Source organism: Amblyraja radiata, chromosome 21, assembly GCF_010909765.2.
Source record: "Amblyraja radiata isolate CabotCenter1 chromosome 21, sAmbRad1.1.pri, whole genome shotgun sequence".
Lineage (NCBI taxonomy): Eukaryota > Metazoa > Chordata > Chondrichthyes > Rajiformes > Rajidae > Amblyraja > Amblyraja radiata.
Window position 1 is genome coordinate 42,413,778 of NC_045976.1, and position 20,000 is coordinate 42,433,777.

At 50.2% G+C, this 20,000-nt stretch overlaps 1 protein-coding gene across 1 annotated transcript in view; it reads right to left on the reverse strand.

Annotated features, from left to right (window-relative positions):
* The window catches only part of frmd4a (FERM domain containing 4A), a 128,898-nt gene that overhangs the window by 86,045 nt on the left and 22,853 nt on the right, over positions 1-20,000 (reverse strand). The window contains 1 exon segment of the mRNA XM_033040192.1: positions 16,130-16,195. Within this exon segment, the coding sequence (XP_032896083.1) occupies positions 16,130-16,195 (66 nt within the window).

Sequence of the window (20,000 nt, forward strand, 5' to 3'; positions counted from 1 at the left end):
CGAAGGAATAGGTGACGTTTCGGGTCGAGACCTGGAAAGCATCTATGGAGCGAAGGAATAGGTGACGTTTCGGGGCGAGACCCTTCCGGGTCTCGCCCCGAAACGTCACCTATTCCTTCGCTCCATAGATGCCGCCTCACCCGCTGAGTTTCTTCAGCATTTTTGTCTACCACCAACATGGAAACAGGCCCTTCGACCCACCGAGTCAACGATCGCCCTTTCACACCAGTTCGATGTTATCCCACTTTCTCATCCACTCTCTGGGGTCAAGGGAAGGGTGTTCACGTCGATCGCGGCCCTGTTTGCACCCAATCTTTCCACCGCCACGCACAAGAAGCGATAAGGCAGACACCATTGCGTGCAGACTCTGAGAAGTGAGTTCAGCTCTGGCTGAAAGACTTCTAAACTTGTGTGTGTGGCCTCGACAAGAAGAAGTTCCACTCCCTGACACACATCGGGGGGCAATTTACAGAGGGGCCGATTAACATAGAAACATAGAAATTAGGTGCAGGAGTAGGCCATTCGGCCCTTCGAGCCTGCACCGCCATTCAATATGATCATGGCTGATCATCCAACTCAGTATCCCGTACCCGCCTTCTCTCCATACCCTCTGATCCCCTTAGCCACAAGGGCCACATCTAACTCCCTCTTAAATATAGCCAATAAACTGGCCTCGACTACCCTCTGTGGCAGAGAGTTCCAGAGATTCACCACTCTCTGTGTGAAAAAAGTTCTTCTCATCTCGGTTTTAAAGGATTTCCCCCTTATCCTTAAGCTGTGACCCCTTGTCCTGGACTTCCCCAACATCGGGAGCAATCTTCCTGCATCTAGCCTGTCCAACCCCTTAAGAATTTTGTAAGTTTCTATAAGATCCCCTCTCAATCTCCTAAATTCTAGAGAGTATAAACCAAGTCTATCCAGTCTTTCTTCATAAGACAGTCCTGACATCCCAGGAATCAGTCTGGTGAACCTTCTCTGCACTCCCTCTATGGCAATAATGTCCTTCCTCAGATTTGGAGACCAAAACTGTACGCAATACTCCAGAGTCCAGAAACAGGGGCCACAGATTAACCGACAAACCTACACATCTTTGGGATTTGGTAGGAATCCGGAACGCCCGAAGAAAACCCACGCAGGTCACGGGGAGAACGTGCAAACTCCACATACACACACACACGCACACACACGGAGACAGACAGGAACCGTCTGTACATCTGTGGAGTGTTTGAGGAAACCGGAGCACCCGGAGAAAACCCACGCAGGTCACGGGGAGAACGTGCAAACACCGTACAGACAGCGCCCGTAGTCAGGATGGAACCCGGGTCTCTGGCGCTGTGAGGCAGCAGCTCTACCCGCTGCACCACCGTGCTGCCCAAAATGGGACAATTCAGAGTGCAGATTATAATTCTCAGCGTGTCATCGTTCCATTGCCGGGACATAAGACCTTTGCTACACACAGCTCACGTTTCACTGCATCTTTTAATAGCCTGCACTGTGAGCATCGCCTGTATATCAGCATGTTCAATCCCGTCATTAATCCATTCTTTCCTCTTCTGGATGCCACCGCAGCCAAAGCTGGTCCCAGGCCCAGATATATCATTGGCTCAACATCGAAAACCAACTGGGCGTCACGGTGGCACAGCGGGTAGAGCTGCTGCCTCACAGCGCCAGAGACCCGGGTTCCATCCTGACCACGGGTGCTGTCTGTACGGAGTTTGCACGTTCTCCCCGTGACCTGCGTGGGTTTTCTCCGGGTGCTCCAGTTTCCTCAAACACTCCAAAGACGTGCAGGCTGTTGTGAACAGTTGTAACTTGCCCCCTAGTGTGTGTGTGATAGTGTTAGTGTGCGGGGATCGCTGGTCGGCACGGGCTCGGTGGGCCGAAGGGCCTGTTTCTCTAAACTCTGCTAAACTAAATCCCCTGCTGCGCACAATTCACAAAGAGAGAGTTTTGGAACTAACAAGGTGGACAAAAATGCTGGAGAAACTCAGCGGGTGAGGCAGCATCTATGACGTCTCAACCTGAAACGTCACACATTCCTTCTCTCCAGAGATGCTGCCTGTCCCGTTGAGTTACTCCAGCATTTTGTGTCTATCTTCGGTTTAAATCAGCATCTGCAGTTCCTTCCTACACATAAACTAAACTGAAGTGTACTGAACCCAGCACACTGAGGGGATCTTATTCAAACATATAAGATTATTAAGGGGTTGGACACGCTAGAGGCAGGAAGCATGTTCCCGATGTTGGGGGAGTCCAGAAACAGGGGCCACAGTTTAAAAATAAGGGGTAAGCCATAACGGAGATGAAGAAACACTTTTTCTCACAGAGAGTGGTGAGTCTGTGGAATTCTCTGCCTCAGAGGGCGGTGGAGACCAGTTCTCTGGATGCTTTCAAGAGAGAGCTAGATAGGGCTCTTAAATATAGCGGAGTCGGGGGATATGGGGAGAAGGCAGGAACGGGGTACTGATTGGGGATGATCAGCCATGATCACATTGAATGGCGGTGCTGGCTCGAAGGGCCGAATGGCCTACTCCTGCACCTACTGTCTATTGTCTATCTGTAGAGAACATGGATAGGTGACGTTTCACAGAGTGCTGGAGTAACTCAGCGGGTCAGGCAGCATCTGTGGAGAACATGGATAGGTGATGTTTCACAGAGTGCTGGAGTAACTCAGCGGGTGCAGCAGCATCTATGGAGCTAAGGAAATAGGCAACGTTTCGGGTCGAAACCCTTCCGGGTTTCGGCCCGAAACGTTGCCTATTTCCAGAAGGGTTTCGGCTCAAACGTTGCCTATTTCCTTCATTCCATAGATGCTGCTGCACCATAACTCAGCGGGCCAGGCAGCATCTGTGGAGAACATGGATAGGTGACGTTTCACAGAGTGCTGGAGTAACTCAGCGGGTCAGGCAGCATCTGTGGAGAACATGGATAGGTGACGTTTCACAGAGTGCTGGAGTAACTCAGCGGGTCAGGCAGCATCTGTGGAGAACATGGATAGGTGACGTTTCACAGAGTGCTGGAGTAACTCAGCACACGCATGATCGCTGAGCCTCCTGGCCTAATCGGGCGTGGGATTCACCACATCCTCTTCCAAGGACTATGAGCTCCTGGGTCAGCGTTTTATCCAGCTGACTGCTCCATGCAGGAACCAACACTCGCATAACCTCAGCACAACAGAACAGTGGCCACAATGCGTGTGTTGAAGATTTCCTCTGCCTGCAACGCCTCTACTTCGAGAGCTCACCGACGTCCACAGACGTGCCATAGAAAGCTTGGTTTGGGAACGATACAATATGATGGGACTTTATTTATCCCAGGGGGAAAATTCATCTTCCAATCTACCATGGAACAGCAGAGAATTGTGGACGCAGCCCAGACCATCACACAAACCAACCTCCCTTCCGTCTGAAGAAGGGTTACGGCCCGAAACGTCACCTATTTCCTTCGCTCCATAGATGCTGCTGCACCCGCTGAGTTTCTCCAGCTATTTTGTGTCCCTTCCACAGACTCCATCTACACCTCACGCTGCCTCGGCAAGGCCAGCAGCATCATCAAGGACCAGTCTCACCCCCCGGTCACTCCCTCTTCTCCCCTCTCCCATCGGGCAAGAGGTACAGAAGTGTGAAAAGGAACGCACACCTCCAGATTCAGGGACAGTTTCTTCCCGGCTGTTATCAGGCAACTGAACCATCCTACCACAACTAGAGAGCGGTCCTGAACTACTATCTACCACATTGGAGACCCTCGGACTATCTTTACACTTTACCATGGAGATGCACCTGTAAGCAGGCCTTTCGGCCTACGCAGACCAGCTCCGGTTTCCTCCCACACTCCAAAGACGTGCGGGTTTGTAGGCTAGTTGGCTTTGGCATAATTGTAAATTGTCCCTGGTGTGTGTAGGATAGTGTTAGTGTATGGGGATCGGTGGTACGGCACGGACTTGGTGGGCTGAAGGGCCTGTTTCCGCGCTGTATCTAAAATTTAATGTCTAAAGACTCTATAAGGCAAATTATTTTTACTAGGATAGCCTTGCTTTGTTGGAACACTTCCTGCTCCAAGACATGGCTGCAGATATTAAAGTTCATGAATGATTAGAGGAGATTTAGGCCATTTGGCCCATCAAGTCTACTCCACCATTCAATCATGGCTGATCTATCTCTCCCTCTCAACCCCATTCTCCTGCCTTCTCCCCATAACCCCCGACACCTGTACTAATCAAGAATCTATCTATCTCTGCTTTAAAAATATCCACTGAGTTGTGGCCTCCACAGCCGTCTGTGGCAATGAATTCCACAGATTCACCACCCTCTGACGAAATAAATTCCTCCTCCTCTCCTTTCTAAAGGAACGTCCTTTAATTCTGAGGCTGTGCCCTCTGGTCCTAGACTCTCCCACTAGTGGAAACATCCTCTCCACATCCACTCTATCCAGGTCTCCACAGCCGTCTGTGGCAATGAAACCCACAGATTCACCACCCTCTGACCAACAGAAGAGATGGCTGGATATTTGGGTGGAAGTTTACACTGGGCATCTGGGATTGTCGATTGCAATCAGATCCATGCTGAATGTATTAAACGGGATCGCATGTCATGAGAGGCCCAGAGGCCTACTACTAATTAACAACTAAATGGGAATTTTATCTACTGGTATCTTTTGTCAAATTTGTATTTGCTGATCTGTGTGTCTGTGTTAATCTGTGAACGAGTGATTAAACTCAGCCCACACAGCCTGAGATACAACCGCTCTGAACAGAATAATTAGTTTCCTCTTCCTTGATTCCTCAGGAAGCAAAATAAAATACTTGCCAATTCTATGTGTAGTATTACGTGGAGTTGTGGCCGCCACCATTACAGGAAGTTGTGGGGGCTTTGGAGACAATGCAGAGTGTGTTTACCAGAATGATGCCCGGGTGAGACCACCTGCAACGACTGCTTGGGTCCTTGGATGGAGTCGAGGGGGGAGGTGTAGCATTTCCTGCGGTTGCAAGGGAAAGTCCCAGGGGAGGGGGTGGTTTGGGTGGGAGGGGACGAATTGACCAGGGAGTTACATCGGTGAGACCAAGCGTAGGCTTGGCGATCGCTTTGCCCAACACCTCCGCTCGGTTCGCAATAACCAACCTGATCTCCCGGTGGCTCAGCACTTCAACTCCCCCTCCCATTCCCAATCCGACCTTTCTGTCCTGGGCCTCCTCCATGGCCAGAGTGAGTCCCACCACAAATTGGAGGAGCAGCACCTCATATTTCGCTTGGGTAGTTTACACCCCAGCTGTATGAACATTGACTTCTCCAATTTCAGGTAGTCCCTGCTTTCTCCCTCCTTCCCCTCCCCTTCCCAGCTCCCCCACAGCCCACTGTCTCCGCCTCTTCCTTTCTTCTTCCCGCCCCCCCAACCCCCACATCAATCTGAAGAAGGGTCTCGACCCGAAACGTCGCCTATTTCCTTCGCTCCATAGATGCTGCCTCACCCGCTGAGTTCCTCCAGCTTTTTTGTCTACCCGGATTAGAGGCTATTTTGAAGATAGACACAAAAAGCTGGAGTAACTCAGCGGGTCAAGCAGCATCTCTGGAGCGAAGGAATGGGTGACGTTTTGTGTTAATAAATGTTAGCTACAGGGAGAGGTTGGTCAGGTCTACAGGCTATCCAGAACATGTCAGATTATACCACACATATATACAATCAAGTCAAACTTGTGCAATAGGTAGAGAAAAGGGATCTAGGTTAAAAATTTATATTGTCACGTGTAACGAGGTACAGTGAAAAGCTTTGTTCTGCGAGCTTTCCAATCAGATAATACCAGACATAGATACAATCAGGTCCAACTCCAGTCCAACAGGTAGAGCAAAGGGGAAGATACAGAGTGCAGAATATAGTTCTCAGCATTGTAACGCATCAGTTCCACAGACAAAGTCCAATGACCGCAATGGGGTAGAGGTGAATCGGACAGCACCCTAGCTTATGGAAGGGCCGTTCAGAAGCCTGATAACAGAGGGGAAGAAGCTGTTCCTGAGTCTGGTGGTGCGCGCTTTCAAGCTTCTGTACCTTCTGCCGGACGGGAGCGGGGAGAAGAAGGAATGACCGGGGTGGGACAGGGACAAGTCTGTGATGGTGTCGGCTGCTTTCCCGAGGCAGCGTGAAGTGTAGATGGAGTCAATGGTGGGGAGTGTGGTCTGTGTGATGGACTGGGCTACATCTACAATGGTGGGGAGTGTGGTCTGTGTGATGGACTGGGCTACATCTACAATGGTGGGGAGTGTGGTCTGTGTGATGGACTGGGCTACATCTACAATGGTGGGGAGTGTGGTCTGTGTGATGGACTGGGCTACATCTACAATGGTGGGGAGTGTGGTCTGTGTGATGGACTGGGCTACATCTACAATGGTGGGGAGTGTGGTCTGTGTGATGGACTGGGCTACATCTACAATGGTGGGGAGTGTGGTCTGTGTGATGGACTGGGCTACATCTGCAATGGTGGGGAGTGTGGTCTGTGTGATGGACTGGGCTACAGTACCCACCATAATGTTTGGGACAAAGACCCATCATTTATTTATTTTCCTCTGTAATCCACAATTTGAGATTTGTAATAGAAAAAAATCACATGTGGTTAAAGTGCACATTGTCAGATTTTAATAAAGGCCATTTTTATACATTTTGGTTTCACCATATAGAAATTACAGCAATGTTTATACATAGTCCCCCCCCATTTCAGGGCACCATAATGTTTGGGACACAGCAATGTCATGTAAATGAAAGTAGTCATGTTTAGTATTTTGTTGCATATCCTTTGCATGCAATGACTGCTTGAAGTCTGCGATTCATGGACATCACCAGTTGCTGGGTGTCTTCTCTGGTGATGCTCTGCCAGGCCTGTATTGCAGCCATCTTTAGCTTCTGCTTGTTTTGGGGGCTAGTCCCCTTCAGTTTTCTCTTCAGCATATAAAAGGCATGCTCAATTGGGTTCAGATCAGGTGATTGACTTGGCCACTCAAGAATTGACCATTTTTTAGCTTTTGAAAAACTCCTTTGTTGCTTTAGCAGCGGGTTTGGGATCATTGTCTTGCTGTAGAATGAACCGCCGGCCAATGAGTTTTGAGGCATTTGTTTGAACTTGAGCAGATAGGATGTGTCTATACACTTCAGAATTCATCATGCTACTACCATCAGCAGTTGTATCATCAATGAAGATAAGTGAGCCAGTACCTTCAGCAGCCATACATGCCCAGGCCATAACACCCCCACCACCGTGTTTCACAGATGAGGTGGTATGCTTTGGATCTTGGGCAGTTCCTTCTCTCCTCCATACATTGCTCTTGCCATCACTCTGATATAAGTTAATCTTCGTCTCATCTGTCCACAAGACCTTTTTCCAGAACTGTGGTTGCTCTTTTAAGTACTTCTTGGCAAACTGTAACCTGGCCATCCTATTTATGCGACTAACCAGTGGTTTGCATCTTGCAGTGTAGCCTCTGTATTTCTGTTCATGAAGTCTTCTGCGGACAGTGGTCATTGACAAATCCACACCCGACTCCTGAAGAGTGTTTCTGATCTGTGGGACAGGGGTGAGTCGGGCTGAAGGGCCTCTTTCCGTGCTGTACCAGTCGTACTCCACGCAACAGGGCGACAGGCACAAAAAGCTGGAGTAACTCAGCGGGACCGGCAGCGTCTCTGGAGAGAAGGAATGGGTGACGTTTCGGGTCGAGACCCTTCTGCAGAATGGGGCGGTCGAGGAAGTCCGTGAAACGCATGAAATGCGACGCAGTGTGTTATATGCACTTGCAACTTTCTGCAGCAAACGGCATTTTGCGATATTTCCAGCTATTACTGAAAAGCCTTTGTAATTATGCAAATGAGGCTAAATTACCACCACTTTCACCACTGTGCAGAACCAATGTTTCTTCAGGATAAGAATTATCTTTTCAAAGCAAAAGTTCTCTGTTAATTATTTTTCTCTCTATATGCAAATTGGTTTTGTGTGAAAAAAGGTTTGTACGTAAAGTGCACCAATTCCGTTTCTGCAAATGCTTCGACTTTCACAAAGATAGCAGCGCGATGGAATAATGCTTTTATATTTCATTCAGACACAGAAAAACTTAAATACCCAGTAATATGCATTTTAATTTATCGTAAGCAGTAGTTGCTGAGATATGACATGTTGCAAGGCATGGATTTTCAATTGGAGCCAATTATTGCAAATTATATTCTCAGCTCATAGCACGCTGGCCCGGTTCAGTAACTTGAACGGCCACACTACTGAGGGGTGAACACTGGCCGGTCCATCACAGTACTGACCTCCCCCCCCCACCATCAAAGGTCCATCACAGTACTGACCTCCCCACCATCGAAGGGATCTACAGGAGGCACTGCCTTAAAAAGGCAGCCAGCATCATCAGAGACCCACACCACCCTGGCCACGCTCTCATCTCGCTGCTACCTTGGGGAAGAAGGCACAGGAACCTGAAAACCGTGACCTCCAGGTTCAAGAACAGCTTCTTCCCAACAACCATCAGGCTCTTGAACTCTGCACAACACTGACCTCAGCGACTGTGATTATTAATGAATTGAATTACTGTTCATTAGTGATGATCTGTGTGTATTTGTGTTCACAAGCCTGTTAAGCTGCTGCTCATAAGAGTTTCATTGCCGTGAGAGGAATAGTTGCAGTCGATGTACAGACACTTGGATACATGGATCGGGGAGGTTTGGAGGGATATGGGCCAAACGCAGGCAGGTGGGACTAGTGTAGATGGGATAGACGCAAAAAGCTGCAGTAACTCAGCGGGACAGGCAGCATCTGTGCAGGGAAGGAAATAGGCAACGTTTCGGGCCGAAACCCTTCTGGAAATCGGCAAATTTGAGGGCCGAAACCCTTCTGGAAATAGGCAAATTTTCGGGCCAAAATCCTTCTGGAAATAGACGACGTTTCGGGCCGAAACCCTTCCGGGTTTCGGCCCGAAACGTTGCCTATTTCCTTCGCTCCATAGATGCTGCTGCACCCGCTGAGTTTCTCCAGCACTTTTGCCTACCTTCGATTTTCCAGCATCTGCAGTTCCTTCTTAAGCATCTGTGGAGAGAAGGAAAGGGCGACGTTTCGGGACGAGACCCTTCTTCAGACCGGTCAGGGACAAGGGAAATGAGAGATATAGACGGTGATGTGGAGAGATAAAGATCGATGAATGAAAGACGTGTAAAAATTAACGATGATAAAAGAAACAGGACATTGTTGGGATTAAGGAGAATTAGAGTAGATCGTTGTTAGCTGGGAGAAGTTAACAACAAAGCAAAGAGGTAAAACATATGTTTAAGAAGGAACTGCAGATGCTGGAAAATCGAAGGTAGACAAAAATGTTGGAGAAACTCAGCGGGTGCAGCAGCATCTATGGAGCGAAGGAGATAGGCAACGTTTCTGGCCGAAACCCTTCTTCAAAATAAATATCGTGATTTGAAGAAGGGTCTCGACCCAAAACGTCGCCTATTGCTTCTCTCCAGAGATGCTGCCTGTCCCGCTGAGTTACTCCAGCATTTTGTGTCTACCTAGTGATTGGAAGAAGGGTTTCAACCCGAAACGTCGCCTATTTCCTTCGCTCCATAGATGCTGCTGCACCCGCTGAGTTTCTCCAGCATTTTGTGTCTACCTAGTGATTGGCCATGTTGGTCGGCATGGACTCGGTGGGCCGAAGGGACTATTTCCACGCTGTATGTCCCTCTAAAACTAAAACTAAACTTCCTCCGCTTTATACCCGATGGAATTTACAGTACAGCTTTCTCAAAATGTGCGCAGAGGATCACCGCTGTAGTGATTCCCATTTGATCTTTTGATTGGAATCTGCGAACGTGCCTCTCGCTGTGAGTCGACCATTAGCCGAGAGACGCCTTTGGAGCGAGTGGCAGCTCTGGCGAGGGGGAGCGGGGAGGGGGACAAACGTCAATCACTTATCTGTCCACCGCAAGGCTGCAAAATCAATTTGAGTCGCTGCTGCCATCGGCCCGAGATACAGATGGAGCTGCACGCGGTCTGACCATCGCAAGGGATAGCGAGGGGGAGTCAAGTACGCAGGCCGCATATTGCCAATCTCACGCATGTAAATTGCTTTCTCGATTCCGCCAGAAAGAATATTGTAGATCGGCAATTTCAATCAGAGCACGGAGGGAACGAACAAACGTCACACACATCAGCGGCAGGTTTCTGACACCTGCCACCAAGCTGTGACCGCTGGTGAAATATAATATCATTTCAATACGTTATTCTTCTCGCCCACTTGTACTGTGATTGTAAGATACAAAAAGGCAGAAAAATGCTGGAGTAACTCAGCGGGTCAGGCAGCATCTGTGGAGAACATGGATAGGTGACGTTTCACAGAGTGCTGGAGTAACTCAGCGGGTCAGGCAGCATCTGTGGAGAACATGGATAGGTGACGTTTCACAGAGTGCTGGAGTAACTCAGCGGGTGCAGCAGCATCTATGGAGCTAAGGAAATAGGCAACGTTTCGGGTCGAAACCCTTCCGGGTTTCGCCCGAAACGTTGCCTATTTCCAGAAGGGTTTCGGCCCAAAACGTTGCCTATTTCCTTCACTCCATAGATGCTGCTGCACCATAACTCAGCGGGCCAGGCAGCATCTGTGGAGAACATGGATAGGTGACGTTACACAGAGTGCTGGAGTAACTCAGCAGGTCAGGCAGCATCTGTGGAGAACATGGATAGGTGACGTTTCACAGAGAATCTATCTATCTCTGCCTTAAAAATATCCACTGACTTGTGGCCTCCACAGCCGTCTGTGGCAATGAATTCCACAGATTCACCACCCTCCGGCTGAAGAAATTCCTCCTCATCTCTTTCCTAAAAGGACGTCCTTTAGTGGTGAGGGGGAGGGCTGTGGTCCTGGTGATGGGACAGGTCTTGACAGAACGAGGCCGATTATTCTCCAGACGGCCGCATCTCCGAGCCAGGCAAGATGTGAATCACATGGAGACCAGAACAACACAGAGACAGGCTCCCACCCACCCACCCAGACACAATCAAGGGACATGGGGAGAAAGCAGGAACGGAGCACTGATTTTGGATGAACAGCCGTGATCTTATTGAAACATAGAAACAGAGACAATAGGTGCAGGAGTAGGCCATTCGGCCCATCGAGCCAGCACTGCCATTCAATGTGATCATGGCTGATCATCCACAATCAGTACCCCGTTCCTGCCTTCTCCCCATATCCCCTGACTCCGTTAGCCCTAAGAGCTAAATCTAACTCTCTCTTGATAACACTTTTTCACACAGAGAGTGGTGAGTCTGTGGGATTCTCTGCCTCAGAGGGTGGTGGAGGCCGGTTCTCTGGATGCCTTCAAGAGAGAGCTAGATACGGCTCTTAAAGATAGCGGAGTCAGGGGATATGGGGAGAAGGCAGGAACGGGGTACTGATTGGGGATGATCAGCCATGATCATAATGAATGGCGGTGCTGGCTCGAAGGGCCGAATGGCCTACTCCTGCACCTATTGTCTGTTTCTAACGTAGCACAGGCCCTTCGGCCCACAACGTCCGTGCTAGACGTGATTTTAGTTTTGGTTTGTGCGGAGATACCCGGGCGCTGTGAGGCAGCAACTCTACCGTTGAGCCGCCTGTATCGGTCGGGGCGGGCACGGTGGCGCAGCGGGTAGAGCTGCTGCCTCACGGCGCCAGAGACCCGGGTTCCATCCTGACTACGGGTGCTGTCTGTACGGAGTTTGCACGTTCTCCCCGTGACCTGCGTTGGTTTTCTCCGGGTGCTCCGGTTTCCTCCCACATTCCAAAGACGTGCGGGTTTGTAGGTTAATTGGCTTGGTGTAAATGTAAATTGTCCCCTAGTGTGTGTGTGTGTGTAGGATATTGTTAGTGTGCAGGGATCGCTGGTCGGCACGGACTTGGTGGGCCGAAGGGCCTGTTTCTATGCTGTGTATTCTAACACACATGCTCCCATGGGCAGACACACGCACATGTATAAACATGTATGAATATAAACATGCTCATACGTGACGCTATGAAGACACGAACATACATGCACACACTAATGAACACAAGCATGTTCATACCGTCATGCAATAACGCACATGCACATTCGTATGTGCCTGAATGAACATGTATGTGTGCTACAAACATACAGCATGGAAACAGGGCCCTCGTGTTCTATGTCACGCATGTAGATGGGACGTGACACACACGTGACTGCAGATTCCACACAACGGCTTGGATTTGCCTTCAAGGCCAAATGTAAACAAACGGCAGTGTTCTATTTTAAATTGAAAATGAAATGCCTTTGATTCACAGAGTCTCTTGCCCAGAGCTGGGGAATCGAGGACCAGAGGACACAGGTTCAAGGTGAAGGGGGGGAAATTTAATGGGAACTCGAGGGGTACCGTTTTCACACAAAGGGGGGTGGGTGTATGGAGTTGCCGGAGGAGGTAGTTGAGGCTGGGACTGTCCCAACATTTAAGAAACAGTTAGACAGAATGATCCTGGTTCCCGCGAGACACTGTTCTTTAAGTGCAGTGGTTGCCTTGTCAACGTGTCTTGTGGCCGCTTCACTTTCAGCCCCTGCCGTTTGCTGTCCTGTTTTAGAAATAAGTTCAGCCAGAGGGTGGTGAATCTGTGGACTTCATTACCACAGACGGCTGTGGAGGCCACAAGTCAGTGGGTATATTTAACATAGAAAATAGGTGCAGGAGTAGGCCATTCGGCCCTTCGAGCCTGCACCGCCATTCAATATGATCATGGCTGATCATCCAACTCAGTATCCTGTACCTGCCTTCTCTCCATACCCCCTGATCCCTTTAGCCACAAGGGCCACATCTAACTCCCTCTTAAATACAGCCAATGAACTGTGGCCTCAACTACCTTCTGTGGCAGAGAATTCCACAGATTCACCACTCTCTGTGTGAAAATTGTTTTCCTCATCTCGGTCCTAAAAGATTTCCCCTTTATCCTTAAACTGTGACCCCTAGTTCTGGACTTCCTCAACATCGGGAACAATCTTCCTGCATCTAGCCTGTCCAACCCCTTAAGAATTTTGTAAGTTTCTATAAGATCCCCCCTCAATCTTCTAAATTCTAGCGAGTACAAGCCGAGTCTATCCAGTCTTTCTTCATATGAAAGTCCTGACATCCTTCCCAGGAATCAGTCTGGTGAACCTTCTCTGTACTCCCTCTATGGCAAGAATGTCTTTCCTCAGATTAGGAGACCAAAACTGTACGCAATACTCCAGTTGTAGTCTCACCAAGACCCTAAGGCAGAGATAGATAGATTCTTGATTAGTGCGGGTGTCAGAGGTTATGGGGAGAAGGCAGGAGAATGGTGTTGAGAGGGAGAGATAGATCAGCCATGATTGAATGGTGGAGTAGACCTGATGGGCCAAATGGCCTAATTCTGCTCCTATCACTTATGAACATGAATTGGCTCACGTTGAATCTCTGCGAACCGCTCTCTTCCCTGCAGGCTGTTTTATGATCAGAACTGAGTGGGTGATGAGTTTATAAGATTTGTCTGTTATTAATAACTCCGGCATTAGTAACCAACAGTTCATCCCGGGTATTTTATAGAGTTCAGTTTAGTTCAGTGATACAGGCCCTTCGGCCCACCGAGTCCGTGCCGACCAGCGATCCCCGCACACTAACACTATCCTACACACTCTAGGGACAAGTTACATTTATGCCAAGCCAATGAACCTACAAACCTGCAGGTCTTTGGAGTGTGGGAGGAAACCGGAGCACCCGGAGAAAACCCACGCAGGTCACGGGGACAACGTGGAAACACCGTACAGACAGCGCCTGTAGTCTGGATCGAACCCGGGTCTCTGGCGCTGTGAGGCAGCAGCTCTACCCACTGCACCGCCGTGCGATGGCCAAACCTTTACCTCTAACACAAGCCCAGGGAACCTCCTGATGAATCTCTTCTCCCCCCTTTCCAACGGAAGGACATCAGTCTGAAGAAGGGTCTCGACCCGAAACGTCACCCATGCCTTCTCTCCACAGACGCTGCCTGTCCCGCTGAGTTCCTCCAGCACTTTGTGTCTGTCTTCGATTTAAACCAGCGTCTGCAGTTCTATCCGACACAGGCAGTTTACAACGTTGGCCCAGCTCGGCCTCAAGGGACACGTTGTGGAAATCGTTCAAGTTCCCAGGCTTTATCCGTGACGTTTCACCCCTCCCCCTCCTCCCCCTCCCCCTCCCCCTCCTCCCCCAGCGTTGGAGAAATGTCTGGTAAACGTTGAAGAGTCCAGAACCAGAGATGACAGAATGAACGATGTGCCTTTAGTTTACAGATACAGACAATAGACAACAGGTGCAGGAGTAGGCCATTCGGCCCTTCAAGCCAGCACCGCCATTCAATGTGATCATGGCTGATCATCCCCAATCAGTACCCCGTTCCTGCCTTCTCCCCATATCCCCTGACTCCGCTATCTTTAAGAGCCCTATCTAGCTCTCTCTTGAAAGTATCCAGAGAACCGGCCTCCACCACCCTCTGAGGCAGAGAATTCCAGACTCACAACTCTCTGTGTGAAAAGGTGTTTCCTCGTCTCCGTTCGAAATGGCTTTACCCCTTATTCTTAAATATATAGCGCGGAAACTTGCTCACAATTTGTATTCGTTTTAGTTTAGTTTTGGGATGCAGCGTGGAATCAGGCCCTTCGGCCCATCGAGTCCGCGCCGACCAGCGATCCCCGCACACTAGCACTATCCTACACACACACACACACACACACACAAGGGAGAGTTTACAATGTTGGGTGTAAGGCAGCATCTGCAGTTCCTACACAAGCAGAGCTGCCTACCGTAACTCCAAGTGTGGCCTTCACCAACTACTTCCACTCAGCGTTGGATATTCACACAGTCGCTCCATTCATTGGGCTTTCCCAGAGACGTTTGTCAGAGTATATCAGGTTTCGCTCAAAGTTGGAACGGCGAGCAGGAAACCTCCAGGTTTTACAACCACCCCCCACCTCCTCCCCTCCCCCCCCCAGACACTGAGCCATGTTGTGCTTTAACATGGACTGAGTGGATGTGGAGAGGATGTTTCCGCTCGTGGGAGAGTCTAGGACTAGAGGGCACAGCCTCCAAATTAAAGGACGTACCTTTTGGAAGGAGATGAGGTGAAACACAGTGAGAGAAGCCACCCACTGTTACAGACTTACAGTCAATGTCACTACAACGTTCTAACCCAGTCAGGACCCGCTGGTACAAAGCGCATATCATAGAGTCAAACTTACAACATGGATCGATTGATCACCAATCAGAAATTCATAGAGTGATACAGCGCGGAAACAGGCCCTTCGGCCCAACTTCCCCATACCGGCCAACATGCCCCATCCACCTGCCTGCGTTTGGTCCATATCCCTCTAAACCTGTCCTATCCGTGTAGCAGGATGGATCTTACTGCATCCGACAGCATTCAACCTTGGAGCGCAGGAGGATGAGGGGTGATCTTATAGAGGTGTACAAAATCATGAGAGGAATAGATCGGGTAGACGCACAGAGTCTCTTGCCCAGAGTAGGGGAATCGAGGACCAGAGGACATGGGTTTAAGGTGAAGAGGAAAAGATTTAATAGGAATCCGAGGGGTAACCTTTTCCACACAGAGGGTGGTGGGTGTATGGAACGAGCTGCCGGAGGAGGTAGTTGAGGCTGGGATTGCACCAATGTTTAGAAACAGTTAGACAGGTACATGGAGAGGACTGGTTTGGAGGGATATGGGCCAAACGCAGGCAGGTGGGACTAGTATAGATTGTTGCAGGGAGATTAAATGATGTGTAGATAGGGTAGACAATCAGAACCTTTTTCCCAGGACAGAAATGTCAAATACAAGCGGACACAGCTTTATGGTGAGAGGGGCAAAGTCTAATGAAAATATTTGGGGCATGTTCTTCACAGGGGGGGGGGGGGGGGGGAGGTAAGAGACAGGCAGACATTGTGGGCTAAAGATAGAATCCGAAACGTCACCTATCCATGTTCTCCACAGATGCTGCCTGACCCGCTGAGTTACTCCAGCACTCTGTGAAACGTCACCTATCCATGTTCTATGTTCCATGTTCTACCTGGGTGGGTATGGACAGGATGGGCCGAAGGGCCTGTTTCCCACCTGTACGTCTCTGACTCTAATCGTTGCCCACTCACCTGAACAAGAAGTTCCAGCTTCCTGTCGTCCAGAAGGTGTACCTGACACCGCCGGCCTTCGGACATCTGCAAGAGAACACAAACCGCCATGAGACACAACGCCAGCAAGTCCCCTCACACACGCCCTCTCACCCCCAGCGCTGACCTCCGACCCACCGATGACCCCCGACCCCACCGCGGACCCCTGACCCCAACACTGACCTCTGTCCCACCGCTGACCTCTGACCCCAACACTGACCTCTGACCCCCCCACCCCCACCACAGACCTCTGACCCCGCCAACCTTCGCATTAACACTAGCCTGTCAGGTCCAGCCCAGTCCATCACACACACCACACTCCCCACCATTGTAGATGTAGCCCAGTCCATCACACAGACCACACTCCCCACCATTGTAGATGTAGCCCAGTCCATCACACAGACCACACTCCCCACCATTGTAGATGTAGCCCAGTCCATCACACACACCACACTCCCCACCATTGTAGATGTAGCCCAGTCCCACACACAGACCACATTCCCCACCATTGTAGATGTGGCCCAGTCCCACACACACACCACACTCCCCACCATTGTAGATGTGGCCCAGTCCATCACACAGACCACACTCCCCACCATTGTAGATGTAGCCCAGTCCCACACACAGACCACATTCCCCACCATTGTAGATGTGGCCCAGTCCCACACACACACCACACTCCCCACCATTGTAGATGTGGCCCAGTCCATCACACACAGACCACACTCCCCACCATTGTAGATGTAGCCCAGTCCCACACACAGACCACATTCCCCACCATTGTAGATGTGGCCCAGTCCCACACACACACCACACTCCCCACCATTGTAGATGTGGCCCAGTCCATCACACACAGACCACACTCCCCACCATTGTAGATGTAGCCCAGTCCCACACACAGACCACACTCCCCACCATTGTAGATGTAGCCCAGTCCATCACACAGACCACACTCCCCACCATTGTAGATGTAGCCCAGTCCATCACACAGACCACACTCCCCACCATTGTAGATGTAGCCCAGTCCATCACACAGACCACACTCCCCACCATTGTAGATGTAGCCCAGTCCATCACACAGACCACACTCCCCACCATTGTAGATGTAGCCCAGTCCATCACACAGACCACACTCCCCACCATTGTAGATGTAGCCCAGTCCCTCACACAGACCACACTCCCCACCATTGTAGATGTAGCCCAGTCCATCACACAGACCACACTCCCCACCATTGTAGATGTAGCCCAGTCCATCACACAGACCACACTCCCCACCATTGTAGATGTAGCCCAGTCCATCACACAGACCACACTCCCCACCATTGTAGATGTAGCCCAGTCCATCACACAGACCACACTCCCCACCATTGTAGATGTAGCCCAGTCCATCACACAGACCACACTCCCCACCATTGTAGATGTAGCCCAGTCCATCACACACACCACACTCCCCACCATTGTAGATGTAGCCCAGTCCATCACACAGACCACACTCCCCACCATTGTAGATGTAGCCCAGTCCATCACACAGACCACACTCCCCACCATCGACTCCATCTACACTTCACGCAACCACAGCATCGTCTCTACTTCCTGAGAAGGATGAGGAAGTTCCGCTTGTCCCCAACAACTCTCACCAACTTCTACAGATGCGCCGTAGATCGGACTTTACTGGCTTTACCTTGCACTAAACATTATTCCCTTTATCCTGTATCTGTACACTGTGGACGGCTCGATTGTAATCATGTATTGTCTTTCCGCTGACTGGTTAGCACGCAACAAAAAGCTTTTCACTGTACCTCGGTACATGTGACAATAAACTAGACTGGACTAAACTGAAACTGAGCTACGATGGCCAACCAGCATGGTCTGGATGAAACACAAGCCGGTGGGGAACCGCAAATACCTTAGATCGTTCCGGAACAAATCACTTGGGAATACGTCAAGGCTTTAACCTCGGGTTATAAAGTATCCTGTACGAGGCAGGCGGCTATCACAGGCCGAGACTGAAGAATATAAAACATACACTTTGCTCCCATAACTGTGGTTATCTGTACAAAGGTTGTTTAGAGACACAGCGCGGAAACAGGCCCTTCGGCCCACTGAAGCGGGTCAGGCAGCATCTGTGGAGAACATGGATAGGTGACGTTTCACAGAGTGCTGGAGTAACTCTGTGAAACGTCACCTATCCATGTTCTCCACAGATGCTGCCTGACCCGCTGAGTTACTCCAGCACTCTGTGAAACGTCACCTATCCATGTTCTCCACAGATGCTGCCTGACCCGCTGAGTTACTCCAGCACTCTGTGAAACATCACCTATCCATGTTCTCCACAGATGCTGCCTGACCCGCTGAGTTACTCCAGCACTCTGTGAAACATCACCTATCCATGTTCTCCACAGATGCTGCCTGACCCGCTGAGTTATGGTGCAGCAGCATCTATGGAGCGAAGGAAATAGGCAACGTTTCGGGCCGAAACCCTTCCGGAAATAGGCAACGTTTCGGGCCGAAACCCGGAAGGGTTTCGACCCGAAACGTTGCCTATTTCCTTAGCTCCATAGATGCTGCTGCACCCGCTGAGTTACTCCAGCACTCTGTGAAACGTCACCTATCCATGTTCTCCACAGATGCTGCCTGACCCGCTGAGTTACTCCAGCACTCTGTGAAACGTCACCTATCCATGTTCTCCACAGATGCTGCCTGACCCGCTGAGTTACTCCAGCACTCTGAATCCGTGCCGACCAGCGATCCCGTTACTCGTTACACAAAGGGTGGTGGGCGTACGGAACGAGCTGCCGGAGGAGGTAGTTGACTAGAGCAGGTACTATAAGAACATTTCATAGATGTTTCGACAGGTACCTCGATAGGAAGAGGTTTAGAGGGATATGGGCCAAACGCGGGCATTTGGGACTGGTGCAGATGGGGCATGTTGGTCAGCATGGTCTAGTTGGGCCGAAGGGCCTGTTCCGTGTTGAATGACTCTTTTACTAAAGAAGGCCAACTTTGTTCCAGCAACCATGGTTGTCGAGAGAAATCTTTTAATTCACACCCACCCCAGAGTATCTTTAGACTCTAGAGTCTCGAGATACAGCGTGGAAACAGGCCCTTCGGCCCACCGAGTCCGTGCCGACCAGCGATCCCCGCACACTAACACTATCCCACACACACTGGGGACAATTTACATTTATACCAAAGCCAATTAACCTACAAACCCGCACGTCTCTGGAGTGTGGGAGGAAACCGGAGCACCCGGAGAAAACCCACGCAGGTCACGGGGAGAACGTGCAAACTCCGTACAGACAGCGCCCGTAATCAGGATGGAACCCGGGTCTCTGGCGCTGTGAGGCAGCAGCTCTACCCGCTGCGCCAGCGTGCCACTACTAAGATAGGAACGTTATACACCAAGTAACATGGATTGTGTGGGAAGGAACTGCAGATGCCGGTTTAAACCGAAGGTAGACACGAGATGCTGGAGTAACTCAGCGGGGCAGGCAGCATCTGTGGAGAGAAGGAATGGGTGGCGTTCAGACTGGTCAGAAACACGGACTGTCGGTTTGAGCTTTGATGATGGGGCGTCAGTGAGATTTGTGAAGTGAGGGCGTCGCAGACAGTCCAGACCGCAGCTCAAATATATCACAAGCTGCACTCAAATACTCCAGCTAAATATTTACTCAGCGCTTTTAGGAAAGTGTTCAGTCTGAGGCTAGACAGCATGTTTACACAGAGATAGTTGTGATACAGGAGGCAGCCAGCATCACCGGAGACTCACGTTACCCTGGCCACCCTCTCATCTCATTGCCATCTGAGTGTGCTACAGTGTGGAAACAGGCCCTTCGGCCCAACTTGTCCATAC